This window comes from Pocillopora verrucosa, chromosome 2, assembly GCF_036669915.1.
Source record: "Pocillopora verrucosa isolate sample1 chromosome 2, ASM3666991v2, whole genome shotgun sequence".
Taxonomy (NCBI): Eukaryota; Metazoa; Cnidaria; class Anthozoa; order Scleractinia; family Pocilloporidae; genus Pocillopora; species Pocillopora verrucosa.
Genome location: NC_089313.1, coordinates 8,995,724 through 9,015,478, shown reverse-complemented (window position 1 = coordinate 9,015,478; position 19,755 = coordinate 8,995,724). Strand labels below are relative to the sequence as shown.

The 19,755-nt window shown below is 39.0% G+C and overlaps 1 protein-coding gene across 1 annotated transcript in view; it reads right to left on the bottom strand.

The window, feature by feature from the left end:
• The window catches only part of LOC131799538 (citron Rho-interacting kinase), a 23,722-nt gene extending 3,967 nt beyond the window's left edge, over positions 1-19,755 (bottom strand). Inside the window, exons 1-39 of the mRNA XM_059117245.2 lie at positions 19,473-19,755; positions 18,983-19,074; positions 18,533-18,616; positions 17,538-17,782; positions 17,190-17,283; positions 16,529-16,729; positions 16,128-16,281; positions 15,393-15,597; positions 14,432-14,690; positions 13,877-14,004; positions 13,294-13,402; positions 12,661-12,714; positions 11,898-12,005; positions 11,494-11,583; positions 11,144-11,185; positions 10,103-10,210; positions 9,232-9,324; positions 8,669-8,785; positions 8,205-8,314; positions 7,545-7,644; positions 7,410-7,463; positions 6,916-6,969; positions 6,539-6,607; positions 6,271-6,309; positions 5,988-6,041; positions 5,790-5,861; positions 5,475-5,591; positions 5,199-5,308; positions 5,022-5,105; positions 4,694-4,829; positions 3,647-4,003; positions 2,859-3,033; positions 2,076-2,289; positions 1,710-1,798; positions 1,444-1,627; positions 1,027-1,115; positions 682-947; positions 526-606; positions 122-266 (exon numbers count right to left, since the gene is read on the bottom strand). Of these exons, the coding sequence (XP_058973228.2) occupies positions 122-266; positions 526-606; positions 682-947; positions 1,027-1,115; positions 1,444-1,627; positions 1,710-1,798; positions 2,076-2,289; positions 2,859-3,033; positions 3,647-4,003; positions 4,694-4,829; positions 5,022-5,105; positions 5,199-5,308; positions 5,475-5,591; positions 5,790-5,861; positions 5,988-6,041; positions 6,271-6,309; positions 6,539-6,607; positions 6,916-6,969; positions 7,410-7,463; positions 7,545-7,644; positions 8,205-8,314; positions 8,669-8,785; positions 9,232-9,324; positions 10,103-10,210; positions 11,144-11,185; positions 11,494-11,583; positions 11,898-12,005; positions 12,661-12,714; positions 13,294-13,402; positions 13,877-14,004; positions 14,432-14,690; positions 15,393-15,597; positions 16,128-16,281; positions 16,529-16,729; positions 17,190-17,283; positions 17,538-17,782; positions 18,533-18,616; positions 18,983-19,074; positions 19,473-19,659 (4,969 nt within the window). The 5' untranslated portion in view covers positions 19,660-19,755. The remainder of the gene's footprint in view (positions 1-121; positions 267-525; positions 607-681; positions 948-1,026; positions 1,116-1,443; positions 1,628-1,709; positions 1,799-2,075; positions 2,290-2,858; positions 3,034-3,646; positions 4,004-4,693; positions 4,830-5,021; positions 5,106-5,198; positions 5,309-5,474; positions 5,592-5,789; positions 5,862-5,987; positions 6,042-6,270; positions 6,310-6,538; positions 6,608-6,915; positions 6,970-7,409; positions 7,464-7,544; positions 7,645-8,204; positions 8,315-8,668; positions 8,786-9,231; positions 9,325-10,102; positions 10,211-11,143; positions 11,186-11,493; positions 11,584-11,897; positions 12,006-12,660; positions 12,715-13,293; positions 13,403-13,876; positions 14,005-14,431; positions 14,691-15,392; positions 15,598-16,127; positions 16,282-16,528; positions 16,730-17,189; positions 17,284-17,537; positions 17,783-18,532; positions 18,617-18,982; positions 19,075-19,472) is intronic.

Sequence of the window (19,755 nt, the reverse complement as noted above, 5' to 3'; positions counted from 1 at the left end):
ATGAACTTTCCTTGACCTTCACTGATTAGCTCCAAATGACTATACAAACCTTCGAATAACATGTTTACAACAAAAAGACCTTAAAATAAGAAGGACGGGATGTGTATATTTTTCATTTTACCTGCAATCATGATAACTTGGTTCAAGTCACTCAAGATATCGATCTGAAACGCTCTCTCGATTCCAGGGATGGCTCGAGGCGAGTGTTTTCCTGGAGCGTCAAGCGACAGAGAAAAGAGACCTTCTTCGGCGCCAAGGAGAACCAACTAAAAGCAAAGAGAACGTGGAGGAAAAGCAAATAAAACTAACGAAAAGTGGAGAGTAACTTATTACGATAACTTTCCTAGTCGAAATGGCTGCGAGGAAAGATTTCGGGTACCATCTAAATTTATTATTACCGTAACGAAAGATACCAGGCGATAGATGGCGCATAAATTCCAGGCCGAGCGTCAGTGACTTCTAATGTTGTAACCATCGCGTCCACGAGTTTCATTAACAATACTCCCGAAAGTCTATGATTCTTACCTCATCATTAAGTAGTTTTGTGCAGTTAATATCAAGACGCTCGCCCTCCTCCAAATGTAATAACACGTTACCCATGAGCTTCTGCAAAGAAAATCAAAACCACGTCAGGGAAAGGTTGCTCTGTACATAATACGAACAATAGAAAGTGTTTGTAACCTGATCCTCGCCGTTGATATTCTTCTTCTTAATCTCATCCAAGACGAACTCCAAAGAGGCGACCCATTTCTGTTTGACTGGGAATGAAGGCGCTAAGATGTAAAGATTCTGAACGGGCCAACATCTCTGGCGTGACTCCACCCTTAGTATGTAGGGCAGATCCGTAGGGGCGGTACCTATCAATTCTGATGACATGACAGCGGAATGAACGGTGACGTGACCATCTTTGCCACATAAGTGTAGTACTTCGGATGGTGACGAATTTTCTGAAAAAGAGAAACGTAAGAGTTTTATCATTACGGTAGACACCTTGAAGAATTGGAGGATTTCGAAATACTGTCTCACCGCCCATGTTTTCTTTGTCGTAAAGCTGCAGCATTTGATCGGCAAGGACGACCCACTTCTTCTCCCATCCATGCTTCACAGAACCGCAACTGTAAAAAGATGCAAAGTTGTTTGTTACCACCAAAGTGGATAATCAAAACTTAACACAAAATTTTCCTTTGCTTTTTCTATCAAAATTAAAAGAATCTTCGAAAGTCCAGCGTCAATTCAAAAGTTGATTATTACGGGTTCATCTTCGTTTGATAAAAACTGCGTTTTAATTTTCTTTCAATTTCTGCATTGCTCATCGATTATGCTGTGATCTCCACTGTAAAAGAATGTTACCGAAATCAACATGATAAAACGTTACAGTCTATGTGACACGCTACAGTTGCTCAACATTACTTCAAGAAGCACTTCACAAAAAGGTCCGCATACCGTGGTACCCTTAGCCATCCTTCTCTCCTGCCTCCCAGCCGAGTGGTGCTTTGTGACTTGCCGTCATTTTTATCGTTCTTCTGTTCCTGAAGAGTTTCAGTGAAGTGATCAACAAACTCACTTGGTAGTCCACAGGTACGTGGAAGGTTTGGTGCACACTTTACGTGGCAAACCAGGCCGCACTCTACAACGAAATGTATTAAAACCGAATAAATGATCCGGTGACGTACATCAGTTATCAGCGCGATAATATTTCAAAAACTTACCAGCACAACGAGATGATGGACGCACGAAGTGTAGAGTGTCCAAACACGTGGCACACTTAGTAGCACGCATGTTCAGGGCATTAACAAACCTGAAGACAGAAGATATACGTATTCTTTAATTTGCTAACGACACTACCTAAACCTGCGTTCGACGAATGTTGTGTCTGCAACTTATGAAATCAAGCGACCGAGTCACTCAAATTGACCAAGTGACTAGGTCTCCCAGAAGTATTGGGCTGTTCCAATAGGTCACACTCATTTCAAAAGGGACTGTTAGGAAGGAAAATAAAAACACTCCGTTGGGAAGGCAACTCAAATGGTGATGCCAACAAAGTTGGGGGCCACCAATAAACTTGTAAATCATACCTGTGTGGTATATTATGATGCATCCTCTCTTTTGGTCTGTGTGATGTTCCGCGGCCGGCTGGGGTGGCTGCATTCTTTGGAGTCTTTGACTGGTTTTGAGCACCCAACGGACTCGGTTGGTTGCTGGGCGACTGTTGGATCGCGGACAAAACTGCGTAAGACTGGGCCGGTTTTGGAGTAGCACTACCGGTGTTTTGTGATTTCCAGTGTACAGCTGCCAAAAGGCAAAAACAACGGTAAAATGGTAAATATGGCCTTCGACTGTGAGAAGCTCCTTAAAGAGTTAATTTCGTTAATTTTAACCGCAAAGGTCCCATCTCTGAATAAATTTGAGAGAGAAGTGAGGGATATTTCAACCCGCCACCCTCTCCCTCATGGGAGTGCCTTGGGTAGCTTTTTGTACTCTCCACTTTGAGAGGAGGAGAGCCAATATCGTTTAAACTTGGTATACAGTGAACCTCGATAAGCCGAACATAATACAGGAAAGCACGTTTAATTTCGTCCACGAGAAATGTTCGTTTTCTCCTGAAGAGAAACTGACCTACTGGGGTTTCTCCTCTACAATCTGAATTTGATGATCATTTCCTTGGAACAGATTGTTCTGAGGAACCTAACAGGTTCAGACTCAAAAGAAGCAAAATTTTGACTGTAAGTCTCGGTCTGTAAGCATGCTCCCCTTCAAAAGAAGCGAGGGTATGACGAGCGAGTTTAGCAACTGAGAACTTTACTTCCTCTCTGGCTAACTTTAAGCAATCTTTTGAAAGAAGCACATCAAACGGATACCTTCCATTTTAGCAGCCTGCATTTCTTGCCGAATCCTATTGAGTTCAGTCTGTAGTTTCAAACTGGAAGCTCTTTCTTTCTCCAGCGCCTGCTGCAGGTCTCGCCATTGTTGCGGCACCACATTAATACTACTCTCTGGTTTCTTACGCCACGACTTACTGCCACCGCCGATAAGCTAACAAACATCATAATTGTATCACAGTTAACGTTTCTAGACACTATTTGCAACTTAACAAGTCATATCTCAAAGGAACTAGTAAAAGCAAAATGGTTTAATTGGAAACAGGAAAACTATAGAAAAATGAAACTTACTATGCAAAGGCTAGATACAATCCAAGAGCAAAGATTTGTTTGGGTTTCATACAAATATTTAGCGCTTGTCCTTTTATCAACAAAGCAAAACGTTGCGCAGCCAAATATGACAGTTAAAGTTTTAATAATCATATTAAAAAAGAACCCACAACGTTTTTTCTCGCTCCAAACATGGGACCTCCAAGTTCAGTTGTTAGTAACGCCCAACTAGTATTCGTTCTAACGATGGGTTAACGTTCTAACTTCTGTGCCAGCTAAATAGAAACTCTCTGTGGTGGCCAATTTACAATATTAACTCAGTTGATAAAACTAAATTGTCTAGTTTCTGAGAGGTTTGAAACGAATCTCGTCGAAGCATGAATTGCTTTCATGTTTCTTTTAATGCAATTCTTTAATTGCTCTGACGAAGGGCTAACGCTCGAAACGTTGGAAATCATTTCTATTAAAATACACCATGAATTCCGGGAGAACTTTACCTTTTTCTTTTTAGATGCTTGGCCTTCAGCTTTGCACTGCAAGAAGTCAATCAGTTTGGTCTGTTGAGAATTAGTTGCCTCTAATTTGAGGCGTTCTTCGGCATGCGAAGCCTCCATGAGATCAAGCTGCTCAGCTAAAGCAGCCCGTTCGCATGTCAATTCATCGCACTTCTCCATAGCTGCCTCGATGTTCTGGTTCAACTCAAAATTACTGGACTTCAACTTGGAAGTTTGATTCTCGAATCGCTCAACCTCAATCTTCAGCTTGTTGTTGTCTTCAATTCCAAGTTGAAGTTTGCGTTCCAAGGATTTAATATCCAGTTGGGCCATTCCAAATTTGGTCTCCGCTTCGCTGAGCTGTAATGGGTACAAATTTTGCTTCTTGTAAGGTCTGGTCGCTTGCCAATAAATTTCATTCAGGGGCGGTTTACTCGGAATACGATGATCGAAACAAACAAATATTCTACGTAGCGAGGTCATGAAACGAGCCAAAAAAAAACCTCGAGGGTAAGATGGCAAAAGATACATTTTCTTTCTTTGTTTTTCATTTCTTTTCCCAAATTTTTTCAAAAAGGACCGCATCTTCTTCGCACTATGGAACTCATTACCATAATCCGTGCGCCATCACGATAATCTTGCGAGCTTTAAGACTACTATAAAGACTAACTTATTTCGCGAAAATTTCAATTGAAGAAGTGCCTCAGGAATAATGTAGATAATAGAAATATGATAATACTAAATTATTATTATTATTTTTTTAATCACCAATGTAATTTTTTTAAACCTTACTCTGACATGTGCTCATGGACATCCTTTGATTATTCATTATACAGTTTTTCCTTTCTTTTCATGATTTGGAATTTTTTTCTCCTTAAATTAACTTACTATAGCATTCACAAGTCAATTGACTATCGTTTCCGTTTGCTCGTGATTAGATTGGGACTGAAAGTGTTTTATCTGAAAGTTGATATGGGTCGCACGCATGTTTTTTTGCGCGCCACCTAGAGACATGCGCCGGAGGGAATAATTGACCAAACTAGAGCTTACCGCTTCTGTCAGCTCCTCGCATCGTTGTCTCTGTCTGTCCAGTTGAGCGTTCATCTCACTAACCTCCTTGATATGAGTGTTTTGCACTTCTTTCAACGCATCTTGTAGCTTGGATACTTTCTCTTCGGCAGCCAAACTAGGCAATATAACAAAGTCATTTAACATAGCCGTTGAAAGGTTAATTGGCATATCTCAGGGATATAAATCCCTTTTAGTTCATCTTTCGAAAAGGGAGGTAAAAGACACGAACGTTTTGCCACTTTGACTTTCCAAAGAAAGTAGGAGAATCCGTCGAAGATACTTAACAGATATATTCTCTTTTCCTTACCGAGCTATTTTTTCCTGTTCCAATGAACGCCGATTTTCCACAAGTTCACACTCAATTTTCTCTCGTTTTTGCTCCAAATCTCCCCTTTGAAGAAAAAAAATATATATCAAGGTGAGTGTTTTGGTTGACTCACGAAATCGGGCACTGCACCTCCGTGGCCGGAGAATAATCTAATACCTTGTGATATTCCATTGTAACTGTTTTTCTTCAAAGTCCTCGTTGATAATCTCCAGTTCCTCGACTTGATTTTCCAGCATAGTACAAGTAGATTTCAACATCGAGTTGGTCTGTGAACAAGTACGTATATAAATCATCCGACACGCACCATTTATGATTGATCAGAGGAGTTTCACCAGTGTAGCAAGTGTTTGGTGATAAACTCACGAACACATTGACAGAAATAATTTGATACAAAGCAAATCTGCAGACGGAAACAAAAGTTACTAAACTTACAAATTCTATGCCTTCAGCTGCCCTCTTCTTTTCATTCAATTCATCTTCAAGTTTCTCCTTTGTAACCTTAAGATCACAATTTTCGTCTGTAAGTTCTTCAACCTTCTTTTCCAGCTCCTTAAAGAAGATAAAATAAAAACGATCAACACAGCAGACGACAAGAGAGAAAAGACAAGAAGAACAATGACACTTTCCGAGAACTCTCACTTCTAACTCCTATTAGAAACTCATACACGCTGTTTATTAACTTATTGGCACTGCAATACCCTAGCCTGCTCCAGTAAAAAATCAAGAACTGCACGAGGTTTGACTTACTTTGGTTTGTGCCACCAGTTCGTTGCAGCGATTGGACATTTCACTTAGTTGAACGTGGATTTCCTGAACAACCTGTGTATCACACAGAATAGAAAGGAGACATGCATTTAGGCTATGAATTATGAGGTAAAAATCAAGTGTGCAAGGAAGCTGTGAATAACAATAATATAAAAAAAATAAATGAAAAGGCGTGCTTACCTCTGACCGATTCTCCTGCATTGTTCTGGTAATCTTATCCTGCCTGGCCGAGGCCTAAAAGAAGTAGAGAGTGAAATGATTAAGTTTTCCCCATGATGTACTCATATCGACTCTAACACTGTATCATCGCATCTTTCGTTTCAACAACCTATCAATGGTACTGAGAAATGGCTGCACTCGAAGACCGAGGGCGACGACACCTCGAATTTGGATTTTACATTTAATTAAAGTGACTTGACACAAAAATCTTGCTAAGCCGCATGAGAAAGAAAAAAGGATTTACCTTTAGCTCCAACTCAAATTCTCTGGTGTCAATCTCATTCTGAAAAGAAAACGAAGAGGCTGAATAACCCTAAATATTAAATCAACAGCAGATGTTCAGGTTCTTGTGGAAAATATTTGCTCTCTAACTCTGCAGCGACGGTCTTTGAGCCGACTCTGACAGTCACCTCATGTTTTAGATATGTTCTGGTCTCAACAGGCCAAAATGTAGATAGCAACATGGGAACGTCATTGAGAAATATACGTGAAAAAGGGCCGAGTGTATGTACCTCCAATTTGAGAATGGTTTCCTCCAATGCCTTCTTCGTTGATCTCAATTCAGAACGTTCTATAGAAAGCTGTGAGGAGAAAAAGACCATAAATGATTATCAGTACCAAATAAACCGATTATGCCGAGACTTGAATTCAAAGACACAGCGAGCAAGGACCAACTAGGTTGAAATTCCAGAGCATGTCAGCAAGCGTTAAGTTCATAATCATACAGCCCGCTGAGCCGAAAACCCAAGTGATTTAGAGGAGTGGAGGCGAGATGGGAACCACGCACCCGATGTTGTCTTATCAAGCAAGCGTCAAGAGACAGCTAAGCAAGAAACCTATCATCCAATCCTCCCACCCTTCAACCCACTGAGCTCCACCAATCACCTACCTCATTTAGCTGCTTCTCAAGTTCTTGCACCTTTTGCTCCATTTCTTTAGCAAGCTAACGGTTTAAATCACAAGAAATACATTTTTATGAGTGCAATTACCGTTCCCTTCAAAATCCTTTACCCCACCCTCCCCTCCTAAACATCTTGGAGGCTAAACTCAATTCAACATCGATTTGGTCTTACAATCAAAGAATTATATGTACAGCACTTTCGAAGAGCATATTGGTTCCAACATTAAACTTTTCTTCCCTGGCCTGACTTTATCAGAGAAAGAAAAAGAAAACGTTTTGGACAGAGATTGTTAACAAGAACTCAATGATGAAGGCAATCTGTCCTGTCTTAAGATATTCGCTATAGCGTAGGCCCGTGAGCTTTTTCAGCAGAGACTTTCCTAACAGTTCAGCAGCATACCGTATCATGCAATAGGCAAGCCAATCTGTAAAAGATGTGATAAACCTGGAATTTCCGGATATCAAGCTTTCCTTTTTCTTACCTTTTTCGAAGTATGGTCTGAATCTTCAAGCTGCTTCTCCAGCGAGGAGTTTTTCTGTAAACCACACGCAAGAAAAACGGGTTCAGAAATGCACAACAAAGAAACATTATTGCAACAAGCATCACTCGCCAGTACCTGCTGTTGAATTTTTAAGTCACTCTCCAGCCCGGTCAACTTAATCGTCATCATCTCTTTCTCATCGCATAAATTTTCCAATTCAGCTCCATTGATTGCTCTAAAGGAGGACAAAAAGGCAGTCGTTATATGAGTCTATCTCACTGTGTGATTAAGCCCTGCAATATGCCACCGTCAAGACGTTACTGTCTAAAGGGGCGTAAGAATGTTTTAGAGTAGAGGTTAAAAGGTCCCACACTATAGTCCAGGAGCATATGTCTGATAAATAATTCCCGTAGGTTTTTTTGGAAGAAAGCAAATCATTAGCCTAGTAGTGTTCATTGGACCACCAGGATTCCTGAAAACGTTGTTGACAATTTTGTTAAGCATTCAGAGGATAATTATGGCGTGTTTAAAAAGGGCCTAGCTGATGCAGCATGAAAACGAGGCTAAAAAACTATAAAGGGCCATTATTTCTTTCTAAATTCAGGGAAACTCAACCAAATTCACCAGGTACAATAAGCAAGCAACCCCGAAGCCAACGGATTAGTTTAATTCACTAGCTTTACACTGGCATCTGGGAATTATGCTTGGTTGTTTTATCATTCCTTGTTATTATTTTCTTTTGCCTCCGAAGACCCCACATCAAGGAGGCAGCGATTAAACAAAGTCCATACTTACTGTTTTCCATTGTTGTCATGATCTGCCTCTGAGCTTCTTCTGCTGAGTTCAACATTCTCTTTAAGCATTTCCTCTAATGTCCTGCACTTTCCCGTCAAGGCACCAATTTTCTTGAGTCAACATACAAAATCATTCACAAATTAGTTGTTAGCTCCCTTTCGCATTCAAAAAGAGAAAAGTAGAGAAAATTTTGTGTCGCGATAAGCCCCGTCATTTGCTATGAACGTCTCTCAACAGTGAGAGAAGTATGAAAATCGTGTTCCTTTAATTCGTACCACATCTGCAGAAACCTGCAGGACGGGCGCTATCGTTTTTGCGTTCTTCAGGTAAACAAATGGAAAGGCAAGGCGAGCACGAGAGATGATACTCCCTCTCCCCATTCGCTCAAAGATGTCATCAGTTCTTCCAAATAACTGTGTTGCTATATTTGAAGAGGATAGAGGAGTAAAAAAGGCTCCACTGACCTGATCTCGTGACGCCATTAGCTTTTTCGTTTCCTCCAGCTCACTCTCAAGTCTGTTGTTGGTATTTTCAATCTTTCTTTTGTATCGTGATAAAGTATCAATTTCTTTCTCCATTTCCTGGTAACATTGGAAACATGAATTTTTTGGTTTATATAGAATTGACTGTGGCAGATGCGGTTATCTAATGTTAATCGCCAGATCTGAATCGATAGGTGTGGGATCAAGACCCGGATGGCTCATTGGGTCGTGTTCTTGGGAGACACACCTTAGTCTCACAATGCCTCTCCATCCAGGAAAATCGATGGGTGCCCGGGAACGTTCAGGAAATCTTGATGAATTACTGGAGGATAATTTGTATTGGCCAAGTAGTCGTTGCAGGAGGAGTAACAATGCCTCTATATACTATATACAGATGAATGCACGATATGGTCCGGCAGAAAAGAGTAAGTAGGCTCATAACACTTCCACTAACCACCATATTCTCCGACAATACAACCAAACAATCAGGGCGATTATATGAGAACTCAGCTTAAAGATTACAATACAGACTGAAGAAAAGTTACCTGTATTTTTTCCTCCTGAGCCTGCCTGTTTGCAGCATCCTTTTCTAACTTCTTTTGTGATCTCTGGCTTTGAAACAATTGATCCTCTAAATCCTGCGAGAAAGAAGTAAAATCATCGCATACAACTCCTCATTTCACCAATTAGCTAATAGACATACGAACAATCAAAAGTGAATTTCGAAAGTACACGAAGACCTCTATGATACATTAATTAAAATGCAACGCGTTGATTTCATTGAACAATTTTCTAACACTCCCAATCCAGTTACGTAACGTTTCGAAGATTCTCTGTGGACCAAAGAGTGAGCAATTTAGCGTGACCACTCTGAGGGTATTTTCCACTAACCAAAACTTTTAAAGTTTCCAGACTGTCCGTGAAACGGACGCATTTCACAAACTATTTCCGTTGACTGCTGGCAGGTGATTTCAAAGTTCTTGGAAGTGTGCCATTTGATCAGAAGAATTCTCAAGATCACAAACCGTGATTTTGTGAAAGCAACTGATACTCAAACGCTCCAAAGTCGGGATCTCCTCATATAAGCCTCGTAATAAGACAGGGCCGTTCAACCAAAAACAAAATTTAAGTTCAGTTCATAAAGGATATTCATTTTGCAGCAGAGCTAGATGAGTTTTCAGTCTGGTTTATAACATGGACAAGCCTTGTCATTCAAGTTTCGTGCTGCTTATCAGGAAGATGGAGTGTTAGTATGGGGAACCTCCAACCCGATTTCCGAGATCTCGGTAACTGGTTCTGCCCAGTCCGAGTGTAGCGAGGGGACATGTTGAAAATCAAGCCAGTCTAGTTGACCGGGTTCACTCCATTTCTTTAGAAGATTCCAAGCAGGCAGGCTATGGATTGGTCTTCACTTACCATGATCTTACTTTGAAGCTTACGTACTTCAGCCGATTTTTCTCTAAAACGCTCTCGTACACTGTTATCGCCCTCTTCAGTCCGCTTGATTTGAGCATCTTTACACGACTACGAAAAAGAAAGAAAAAATTTGTTTGAGTATTTATCCGACTGTTTATGCGCTCACGATGGCAAAGGTCTTAATGTATGACAACATTAGAGGTATTCGATCTCAATGTTTCCGTACACCACTAACTCCACTTAAACAACCTCGTTCGCGGGACCCTTGTCCTGGATAAATGTACTTATTTCCTATTAATATTCAGTTCTCACCCACACAAATGCAATTTCGTTTGATTATATATTCTTTCGGACACGTTTAGCCTACCATTCACACAAGTCCGAAGACGTTGGTTAACACACAGACAGTCTCAGAAAAGGAATCTTTAATAAACGCACAGCCCATTTAGAAGAAAAAACTTAAGGCTTCTGAAAACGGTCACAAAAAGAGCATCATGTAGGGTCGCTTCTATCAGCGTTTCCGTTCGTCTTAGTGTTTTCAAATTGAAACGCACTTGTGTGGAGTGGTGAAGACGAAACGAAAACACTGAGCAAAAGAAACTGGCTTCGTATTGAATAAGAAAAAGGAAACTTTTGAAAACGCTTTATGTTGGTGAGGGCTTGGTATCTATCTCCCCAATTTGCGCAAACTAATAACCTATCTAACTACCTCAACCCGTACTAAATGTTAATTTCCTCTTCTATCTCTTTACCATTATCCGTTTAAATATCTCCTCTGCTAACTCTTCTTTGTACTTAAGTCCTATAACTGCACTATCTGATCTCCTTGTTGGTGTAAAAGGCTAAAAGTAACAAATAAAAAAAATGAACAATTCACTAAATGATTAAATGAAAAAGTAAAGCTAAGCTGTAAAGAGGAGCAAGGTAACTCCAAACGTTTTTTCTATGCGGATTTAACTTGTTCAGAGCAAAACTTTCAGACAAGAGCTTGAACGACGTTCATCGAACCTCAATTTTCACGGGTTGAGGAATAATTCTTACCTTTCCTCCCTCTTCTGTGGAGTTCGATAACTTGCTTGACTTCTATAAAAGTTAAATTGCGCAAAAATTAGAGTTGGATGAAATGTTCAGCGTCCAGTTTACTAAATAAGAACAACTATGACTCTGGCAAACTTGTGACTGCTTACTTTCTTGTTACCTTAGACCTGCCAGGGAAGGGGGGGGGGGGAGAGGAGGGGGAAGTTCACCATATATGTCAATGCCGAAAAAAGGTAGTGCAGCGAAAACCATTTTTTGATATCTTAAAAAGCTTGAGAAGGCTCCAATAAATGGAAGGTGGAAATCATAAAAACAAGTTATCATGATGAAAATATTACCATCTTCATACAAACCTTCAGCTTTTCGAATTCTTTTTGAAGTTCGTCTTTAGTTTTCCGCACGTTTCCTAACAATTCAGTTGCCTCTTGGTTTGACTGTAAGGACTGAACAAGAACACTTCCGTAATCAGATTTATGTGTGGCATATTTTCCTTGTTTCACTTCAAGAGAAAGGGTCAAATTGTAAATTGCACTCGATCTCACGATACCCCCTTCCCTGGTCCTTTTTCTTTTGTTTTATAAGCTCACTTTCTTCAGAGTTCTAAAAGCAAGTATCACGAGCACGAGAGAGTAGACGCTGACCGTTTTGCGCCGCCTGACAAATTAAACGTTTGTGCGTGTTGGTGTACATCCCTCGCGCTCAAATGAGCCGTGCCCCTCAAGCAGGCTAAAGAAGTTTTTGTAGGTGCATTACTTACTTTCGTCAACTTTTGCTGTAGTTCCGTGATTCTTTCGTTGCTGTCCTTAGTGACTTTGTCCAGTTTTTCTTGCCATTCTATCATGCTCCTCTTTGCTTCTTCATTCATCTTGAAATGGAAAATCGGTTTAAACTAATATAACAGGAACAGGGTGTAGTGTATTTCGGTATCTACCATACAAAAGTAGTTGTGTCAGGACAGCGCTTAGCACTGATCGACAGTCATAATGAAAATTTGGTTTTGATTTTGCACGCAACAAAGGGTATTTGATCGTATCTGTCTGTGGGGTTTTATCTTACTGCTTGGCGAAAATACAAAACATAATCGATAAAATCGTTCACAACACCTTAAGAAAAAGGCCTTACAAACCAAAACCCCGCCTGTACTTGTGCCTCTAACAAAAAAGATAACGATCGATGGATCAACAGAATACACCCCACTCTTAGTATACCCTGTAGACATATTATGCGCGATTCTTTATTTACCCAATCCTGACTCAGTTGAGGGGATAAAATTGAAGAGATTTAGTGGTTGAATAATATGCTGGTTATATTGCAACGTTCGCTGAACAAGTTCACAGAGTTTACTTTCACTGCTTCGGTTGACCTTCATATATGAACTGTGACACCATGCGTGGAAACAATATCCCAACTGCGTTCAACGAGAAATCAGACTCTCAGCCAACTTTAAGTAAAACAAATTACTTTAAAAGCGAGTCAAGAAGTAACTCAAAGGGCGCAGAATAATAAGAAGACAAATTTACCTTTGTCATTCTGGCTTGATGGTCATTGATTCGGCTCTTACTGACTTCAAGAAGCTGTTAAGCAAACAGATTCAATGATTCATGTTTTGAATGCTATTGTTGCATGATCGCTCATAGCGTTTTCCTTCGTTGCTGGTTTTTAAAATAAGCCATACCGGACATCGAACGTTATGGCGTATTACCGAGGCATGACGTTCTCTAAACAGTGCGGTACGTGCAAGGTTAACTGCATGCATTTATCCTTTGCACCCTAAATTTAATATGCATATTCTCCATACTGGTCTCCATACATTCCTAAGGTGCTGACAAAGAGAATTTGTTGAACAATCAAGAGCTTCTTTAGTTGCTGATCATTTCCTTAATTTTTATGACCCTAATGTTTGATTCAGAGGTGATATTGTGAGGAGAAATTACACGCTGGTCAGCCTTTGGGGTCAAAGGGTTAAAGCACAGGAACGGTCTAATATTAAATGGAAAAAATTGTAAACTCGAACAAGAAGCTAGTAACAAATTTGTGGGGTTCATTGCTAATATACCGCAAGGGTTCATTTAGGAGAGGAGTTATAAAGACAATTGAATCTGTATACCGTTGAGTTTCAATCAACAAAACACTCTTTCTAAATACATTTTTACCTTTTCTTGCGATTTCAGCTCTTCTTCTAATCGTTGAGCACGTCTACTGGCTATAAACCGATCGTTTTCCAACTGGGCTACAATTTGTTGAAGGTCCTCGAGATTCTCCCTGCACGTTGAATTCAAACCAGACCATAACGATAAATACTTTTGTTGGAGATCAAGCATTTTGTTCAGGATTTCTTACAGACTAAACGGGGTGCGTAGGAATTATTCTCTAGGATTCACCATTTGTCCATTTTTATGAGTATTTAACAAAGCGTTCTCTCTTTTCCCAATGAAAAAAGCCATTTTTAGATTTTTTGGCAGGTTGTACGTTCCTCTTCCTGTAGCCCAGAGACGTTTTCGGAGAGATCTTAAAAAGGTCTCTCTCTTTTAAAAAGGACGGATCGGAGGGTTGAAATAAAATTTCTACTCTCTCTTTTCGCAAAGTGCATGCAAAGAGCAAGCCATAAGGCCATTCATATTAGCGCGAGAGACCTGACAAGACGGTGGATTACAACTATGCACTCAAAACTGGGCTTATTGATGGACAAAGTAGAATCTAAATTTTTGCATTTGTTAAGCCTATCCATAAGCTAACCTGCTCTCCTGGTTTCTCAGTTCATTCGCCTTTTCACTGTCTTCTTTCAGTTCCGAAAGCAGTTTAAGAGTAGCAGAGTCCGTCTTGTTTCGTTCAGCTCTCTCCAGATCAAGGCGTCTCTGTAGGTCCTGTTATGGCCAAGCAAAATAATATGAGGAAACCCGCCAAACCGAACATAATCAGTTACATTCTAGGGTTATAATTTGTTGATTTCAACGGCGGTTTCAAAGGAAAATAGTCAGACTTCCGTAAGAAATTAACAGTGAAATATCGCGAAGCCACATTACGAAAACATTGCACCCTTTCTGAAGTCTTGGTAAAAATTTCCAAGAAAAAAGAACCAGCGTTGGAGATACTCACAAACTCTCCAGAGAATAATGTAATTCTGCAAATCTCGGAGCAGAGCGAAATTCAAAAATTCTATTTTTAAGAAATCTATGACTAGAAACCAAGCAAGGTTCACAGTTAGAACCTCTAAATACATGTACCGTTAATACAACTTTTCTGCGTCTTGGAATGGAAGCCTCCTTTTTCTACGTTACGTGCTTACTGTACCTTGACTTGAGTATCATAGAGGACCTTCTCCTTTTCAAGCAGATCTCTTTCATACTCGGCGTTCCTTAGCACTTTGTCTTTCTGTTCTAATGCGCTTTGAAGTTCTTCCAAGCTCTTTTTCATACAGACACTTTCATCTTTTAGAGTGTGACATGACTGCAGCGCATCCTTCAGTTCTTTAGCCTTGATCGTCAGTTTTCGTTCCAGACGGCTCGGGGGCAGACCAGATGACATGGGCGAGTTGGGAAGACTTCCGGCTCTGAAAGTACAGATGAAACAGAGTTATGTGCGAAAAACGAAATAAAATCGATGGATGAAAATGAGCGTACACAAACTTTAAAAAAAAAAGTTTGCCATGATATTTTTACTTTTTGATTGCTGTTACAGAAGTTGAAGGAAACATCGAAATAGTAGTTTGTTGAAACAGGAAAACGTGAAAAAAAGTAACATTAAAACTGAAAAGAACGACCGCGCCAAAATATAATTGTATCGCAAAATCTATGTAATACATTCCTCACCGCACAAACTGCAACTGCGACAAAATCAACGAGGCTGCTTCAGGCTTGAACCTGACTTGAACGTAAACAACATTGTCCCTTTCTCAGCAGTCATAGGTCAAGTCTGGCAGCAACAACGAAATACAAGGCGGCGTTTGACCGTCTCTGACACACGGCATGTATGCAAGAAATATTTCTATTGCTCACTATTGTACTTTTTCATATTTTTTAAACACTTTCATTTTTACTGCTGAATTTCCTTCTTCTTTGCATCTTGAATGTTTGGTTCAAATTTCAAGCTATGTCGAGAAAGTAAGGTAGTATTGTATGCCACAGGAAAAAAGACAAATAGAGAAAGGGACGAATTGGAAGCAAGGCGCGAAATTAAATACAAAAAAGCAATCCCGGCTGCATAAATATTTACACTCTTTTGATTTGATCCTTCTACATCAAGCTTTACTTACTTCCTAGGAGAAAAAGGAACACTGTTGGCAAGATTTCTTGAGAAAGTGAAGCCGACAAATGGAAGATCTTTGCCTGTGAATCCCTTGCCGTCGTTTAAGTTGTACTTTTCCAGGTGTGCTATCACATCAGGGCTCTCGGGTTCAAATTCATCAAAGTGTGATGTGTCTGCTGCACCATCCAGGTTTGGGACGTACGGCGGCACGGCTACAGCACATAGAATAAACTGTATGAACGCTAGTCATATTGGCGTGGACCATTCAAAGGATGGGTTCAAGGGAAAGACTTTTTTTTTTCTCTGTCCTCGCTTTTTGTGTCTTCTTTTTTTTGTTCCACTACAAGTAACTACATTTTTCCCTTGAAAAGTATCTAAAAAGTTTTTAGTCCAGTGACTGGAAAGGTACTTATATCAGACCAGGATGGGAAGGGTAGCCATACACTCTGAGCCTACTTTTACTTGATGATCAGACTCAAACCACTGCATGGCCTGATTTGACTTCAGTGGCTCCCTTTTTTCGTGTGTGTGCATATTATGTTTCCTGATCTACACTCACAAGTCTTCTATCACCCAGAAGTACTTTGGTACAATGTGAGATGTCAAAAACAGAAATTTCCATTTCTCTAATTCCCAAATGGATTAAGTTACAGTGGAAGACCCACTATGAAGGTGACTGTTGAGTTTCTGCTACGTTTTATCCCATCCTCACAAGTACACTGTAAAGAACAGTTTGACTTACTCTCTTGTAAATTATTCCACTCAACGCCATTGAAGAACTGGTGACAAAGAAGTCCCTCATAACCCAATCTTGACTTACAGTCAGTGCACAATTTTAGAATCAAATCCCTTGCGTTTTTGCTGACTTGGGCATCCTTCGAAAACTGCAAGGATGTCTGGAATAATAATCAATTTAGAGACCAAAGGTTGATTGAATATAGTTTTTACAACTATAAATACAACATAGCAAAAGTTAAATGGATGGTAAGTGTCAATGTAGTTTAAGTAATGTGTGCTGTAGTTCTAAATAATAATAACAATAACATTAATGATAACAAGAATAGTAACCAGAAAACTATAATTAAAAAAATGATTCATGAAAAATGACAGAGATAAAATGACTTATAAATTAGTGCCAGGTACCTTGTAATTCATGATCTTGCTGTAAGTTATCACTACTGAGTCTGCCTCAAACGGTGTCTGTCCACACAACATCTCAAAAGCAACAACACCAAGTGACCACCAATCACATTCCACTCCATATGGACCACCTGATCCATCCATACTGGTTAACACTTCAGGTGCAATGTACTCAGGAGTGCCGACTGGCATTTTACTGTGTACCTATTCACAAATACAACATCAACCACAAAAAGTTACTATTTACATGTACTACAGTAAATTATGTTGAAATCAAAGAAGATAAATTGCTGATGGTTAGCTAACAAAGGGTCCAATATTCTGATGGGACTTGCAGAATGTTTTATGCTAACTGAGATTTTAAGTAATAAGCAAACTATCTGCAGTAATATTCAGTAACCATAAAGACAATCAAAACAATAATTGGATGAAGACAGTCTAAATTACTTTATTTTCAAAAATAAAAACTTGTTAACCTTCAAGAGAGGATTTCCTACATGGAAATTTTGCATAAAGTACCAAACAATTTACAAAAAAAAACAGACCTCTCTTGGCCTTGCAAACTTGAAATCTCTTAAAAGATTACGAGTCACTAATATAAGTTCCCCTTGGTTTCATAAATATATTTAATTGAGGATAAATTAATTTAAGTAATATGTATTACCTTTTTTTCTGCTGAAAGTCTGGCTGATGAACCAAAATCTGCTAATTTAATGTGTCCAGTTCGATCAAGAAGGACATTGTCTGGCTTGATATCCCTGTTGAAAAAAGGTACAGCAAGTTTGTACACTTGTAAGTCCCTGTTATAACTGTGTCTTCTGTCATGAATATTGTTAACTTTCACTCAGATTTCTATTACAGTAACTATGAACTACTCTACTTAGACCAGGCTGTCAGATTTCTAACTACCGCACAATGTAAATCAGAGTTAACAAATCTATAATATGTGACGAAAAGAAGTCTAAGAATTTTGGCTTTTGAAATTCTAACACCAGCAGTAAGAGGAATTTACCTGTGCACATAGCCTAACACATGAAGACTGTGAACAGCCATGACCATCTCAGCAAGATAAAACCGTGCAACATCCTCCTCTAGTATATCGTCATACTTGCTTAACAAAGACAATAGGTCTCCACCAGGGTGATACTCCATCACAAGATACAAGTTATTGATGTCTTGAAAAGCGTATTGTAGTGATGTTATCCAAGGATTATTGCATAGTGCCATTATTTCTCTTTCTTCATCATAGAAAGCAACCTTTTGATAAAAGATCAGTGGTAAAGAATAAGCTGTGAATAAGGAAAAGTGTTACGTTAGGTAAACTATTCAGCAAGCAATTTAAGATTGCCACTGTCATCATCAACAAAATAAGTATAAGAATCTTCAATAGCTCCAGATGTACACATACAAGACTGTTAAGGCCACAATTAACCATTATTCACCCAAGTGGAGATGAATAGTGATGGATATTTACCAAGCCAATAAGTGGCTAGGTACACATAAATATCCACCACTTTCACTGACCTTGAGTGAATAATTGTTTGATAATAATAATTCTGTCTCATTCGCTGCTCAGAGGTGAATGATACTTGATATTCACTTTAACACTTGCCCATCTGCACATGCAAAAAGTGTAATTCACTCATGTGGTAAATACTAATGACTACTACAACCAGCAAAGATGCTGCTCTCCAGCACTGTTCTTCATGTATCATGAAATACTTTAAAAATGGTAAAAATATTAATCATAATAAATTGGTGTGACAGCCGATGACCATATGATTTAAAATGTTGACAACTTACAGTTTACAATACAATAATTGGCAAGAACTTCTTGATGTAAAACATCAAGAGGTGTTTCTCACTTCATAAATATGCACACCATTAAATAAATAAATTTCTATTCTGTTAAGGGTGTTTTTAATAGAGAACACGTTGCTAAGCATCATGGGCTGTTAGAAACATTTAATGTCTGCTTAACAATGCTCAGTTTATCTATATACTCACACTTTCCTGAGCCAGTGTTTGACTCTTCTTCAATGTTTTCATAGCAAACACATCCCCACCGTGTTTGTCTTTGACAACTTGAACCTGTTTTAAAAGTTTGAATAAAAAAGACTCTAGAGGCATGTTTCATCCTACCAATAACTTTTCAAAAAGCTTAATATAATATTTTAATCTGAAAGTAAAATGAAAACAGTATCCAAACCACTATATTGTTCATGTAAGTTTTGAGATTCCATTGGGTAAACTATAAATAGAAATTTTCAAAGTGTCAAAAACATTTATGGAATTTCGTACGGTTACTTTCCAAAAGTAAATTCTCCTTTCGTTGCAATTTTAACGTCTGATGGAAACCTTCAAACTTCGAAATAGATTAAATTCCATGTAAAATAGTCACTTTTCGATCGAATTCGATTTTTATTATTAAATGTGCCGGTGATATTTCAACAATACCTGTCCGAAATGCCCTCTGCCAATAGTGTTCAAAACCTCGAAATCATCCTTGCATAAGCAAATCTTTCGGAGATCATCAACCATGGGCTGATCTGAAGAATAAAAGGATTAGAATGGAAACTTAATTAAATAATGCCATGAGGCTAAAACACTATTACTGAACGTACATGTACTTACGAACATACAGTTGGATACATAGATTGCCATGGATTGTTCATAGGTCAATTTTTGAAGAGAAACTCCATTATATCCTTAAACTTTGGAACTGAAATTGTTCTTAATACATTTCCACACATAATCATCAGGTAAATGATTACAAAAAAAGACCTAATTAATCAAAGATGGCAAGTCTAACACTCTTACAAACTTACAAGGACTACAGCTGTAGACACGAATGTTGATGCAAAGTAACAAAGCTTTCCAATCCAGCTGAACACTCGTTTAAAACTCTAACACTGAGTAAAAATAGCGAAATAGTTCTGATACTTACATTTCTTGACAAATCCAGAAATATTCTTGTCCTTGAGCATGTACTCCGAGTTACATTCATCGAAGAGTAGCAGAAAGGCATCCAAAAGTGCTTCGCGAGTGAAAGTTCCGCACGACTTACGACCGACATTTTTTCCGGCAAAAATCTGGTTGAGTTTCGCACAACGAGTAGATATTGAATCAGCCATGTTCTATAGAAATCAAACAGAACATCAGAAAAGCTAACTATTTATTCCGAAGAAAGAAAATCGGTTTACAAATTACAGGAAACCCGTTGGAACCGA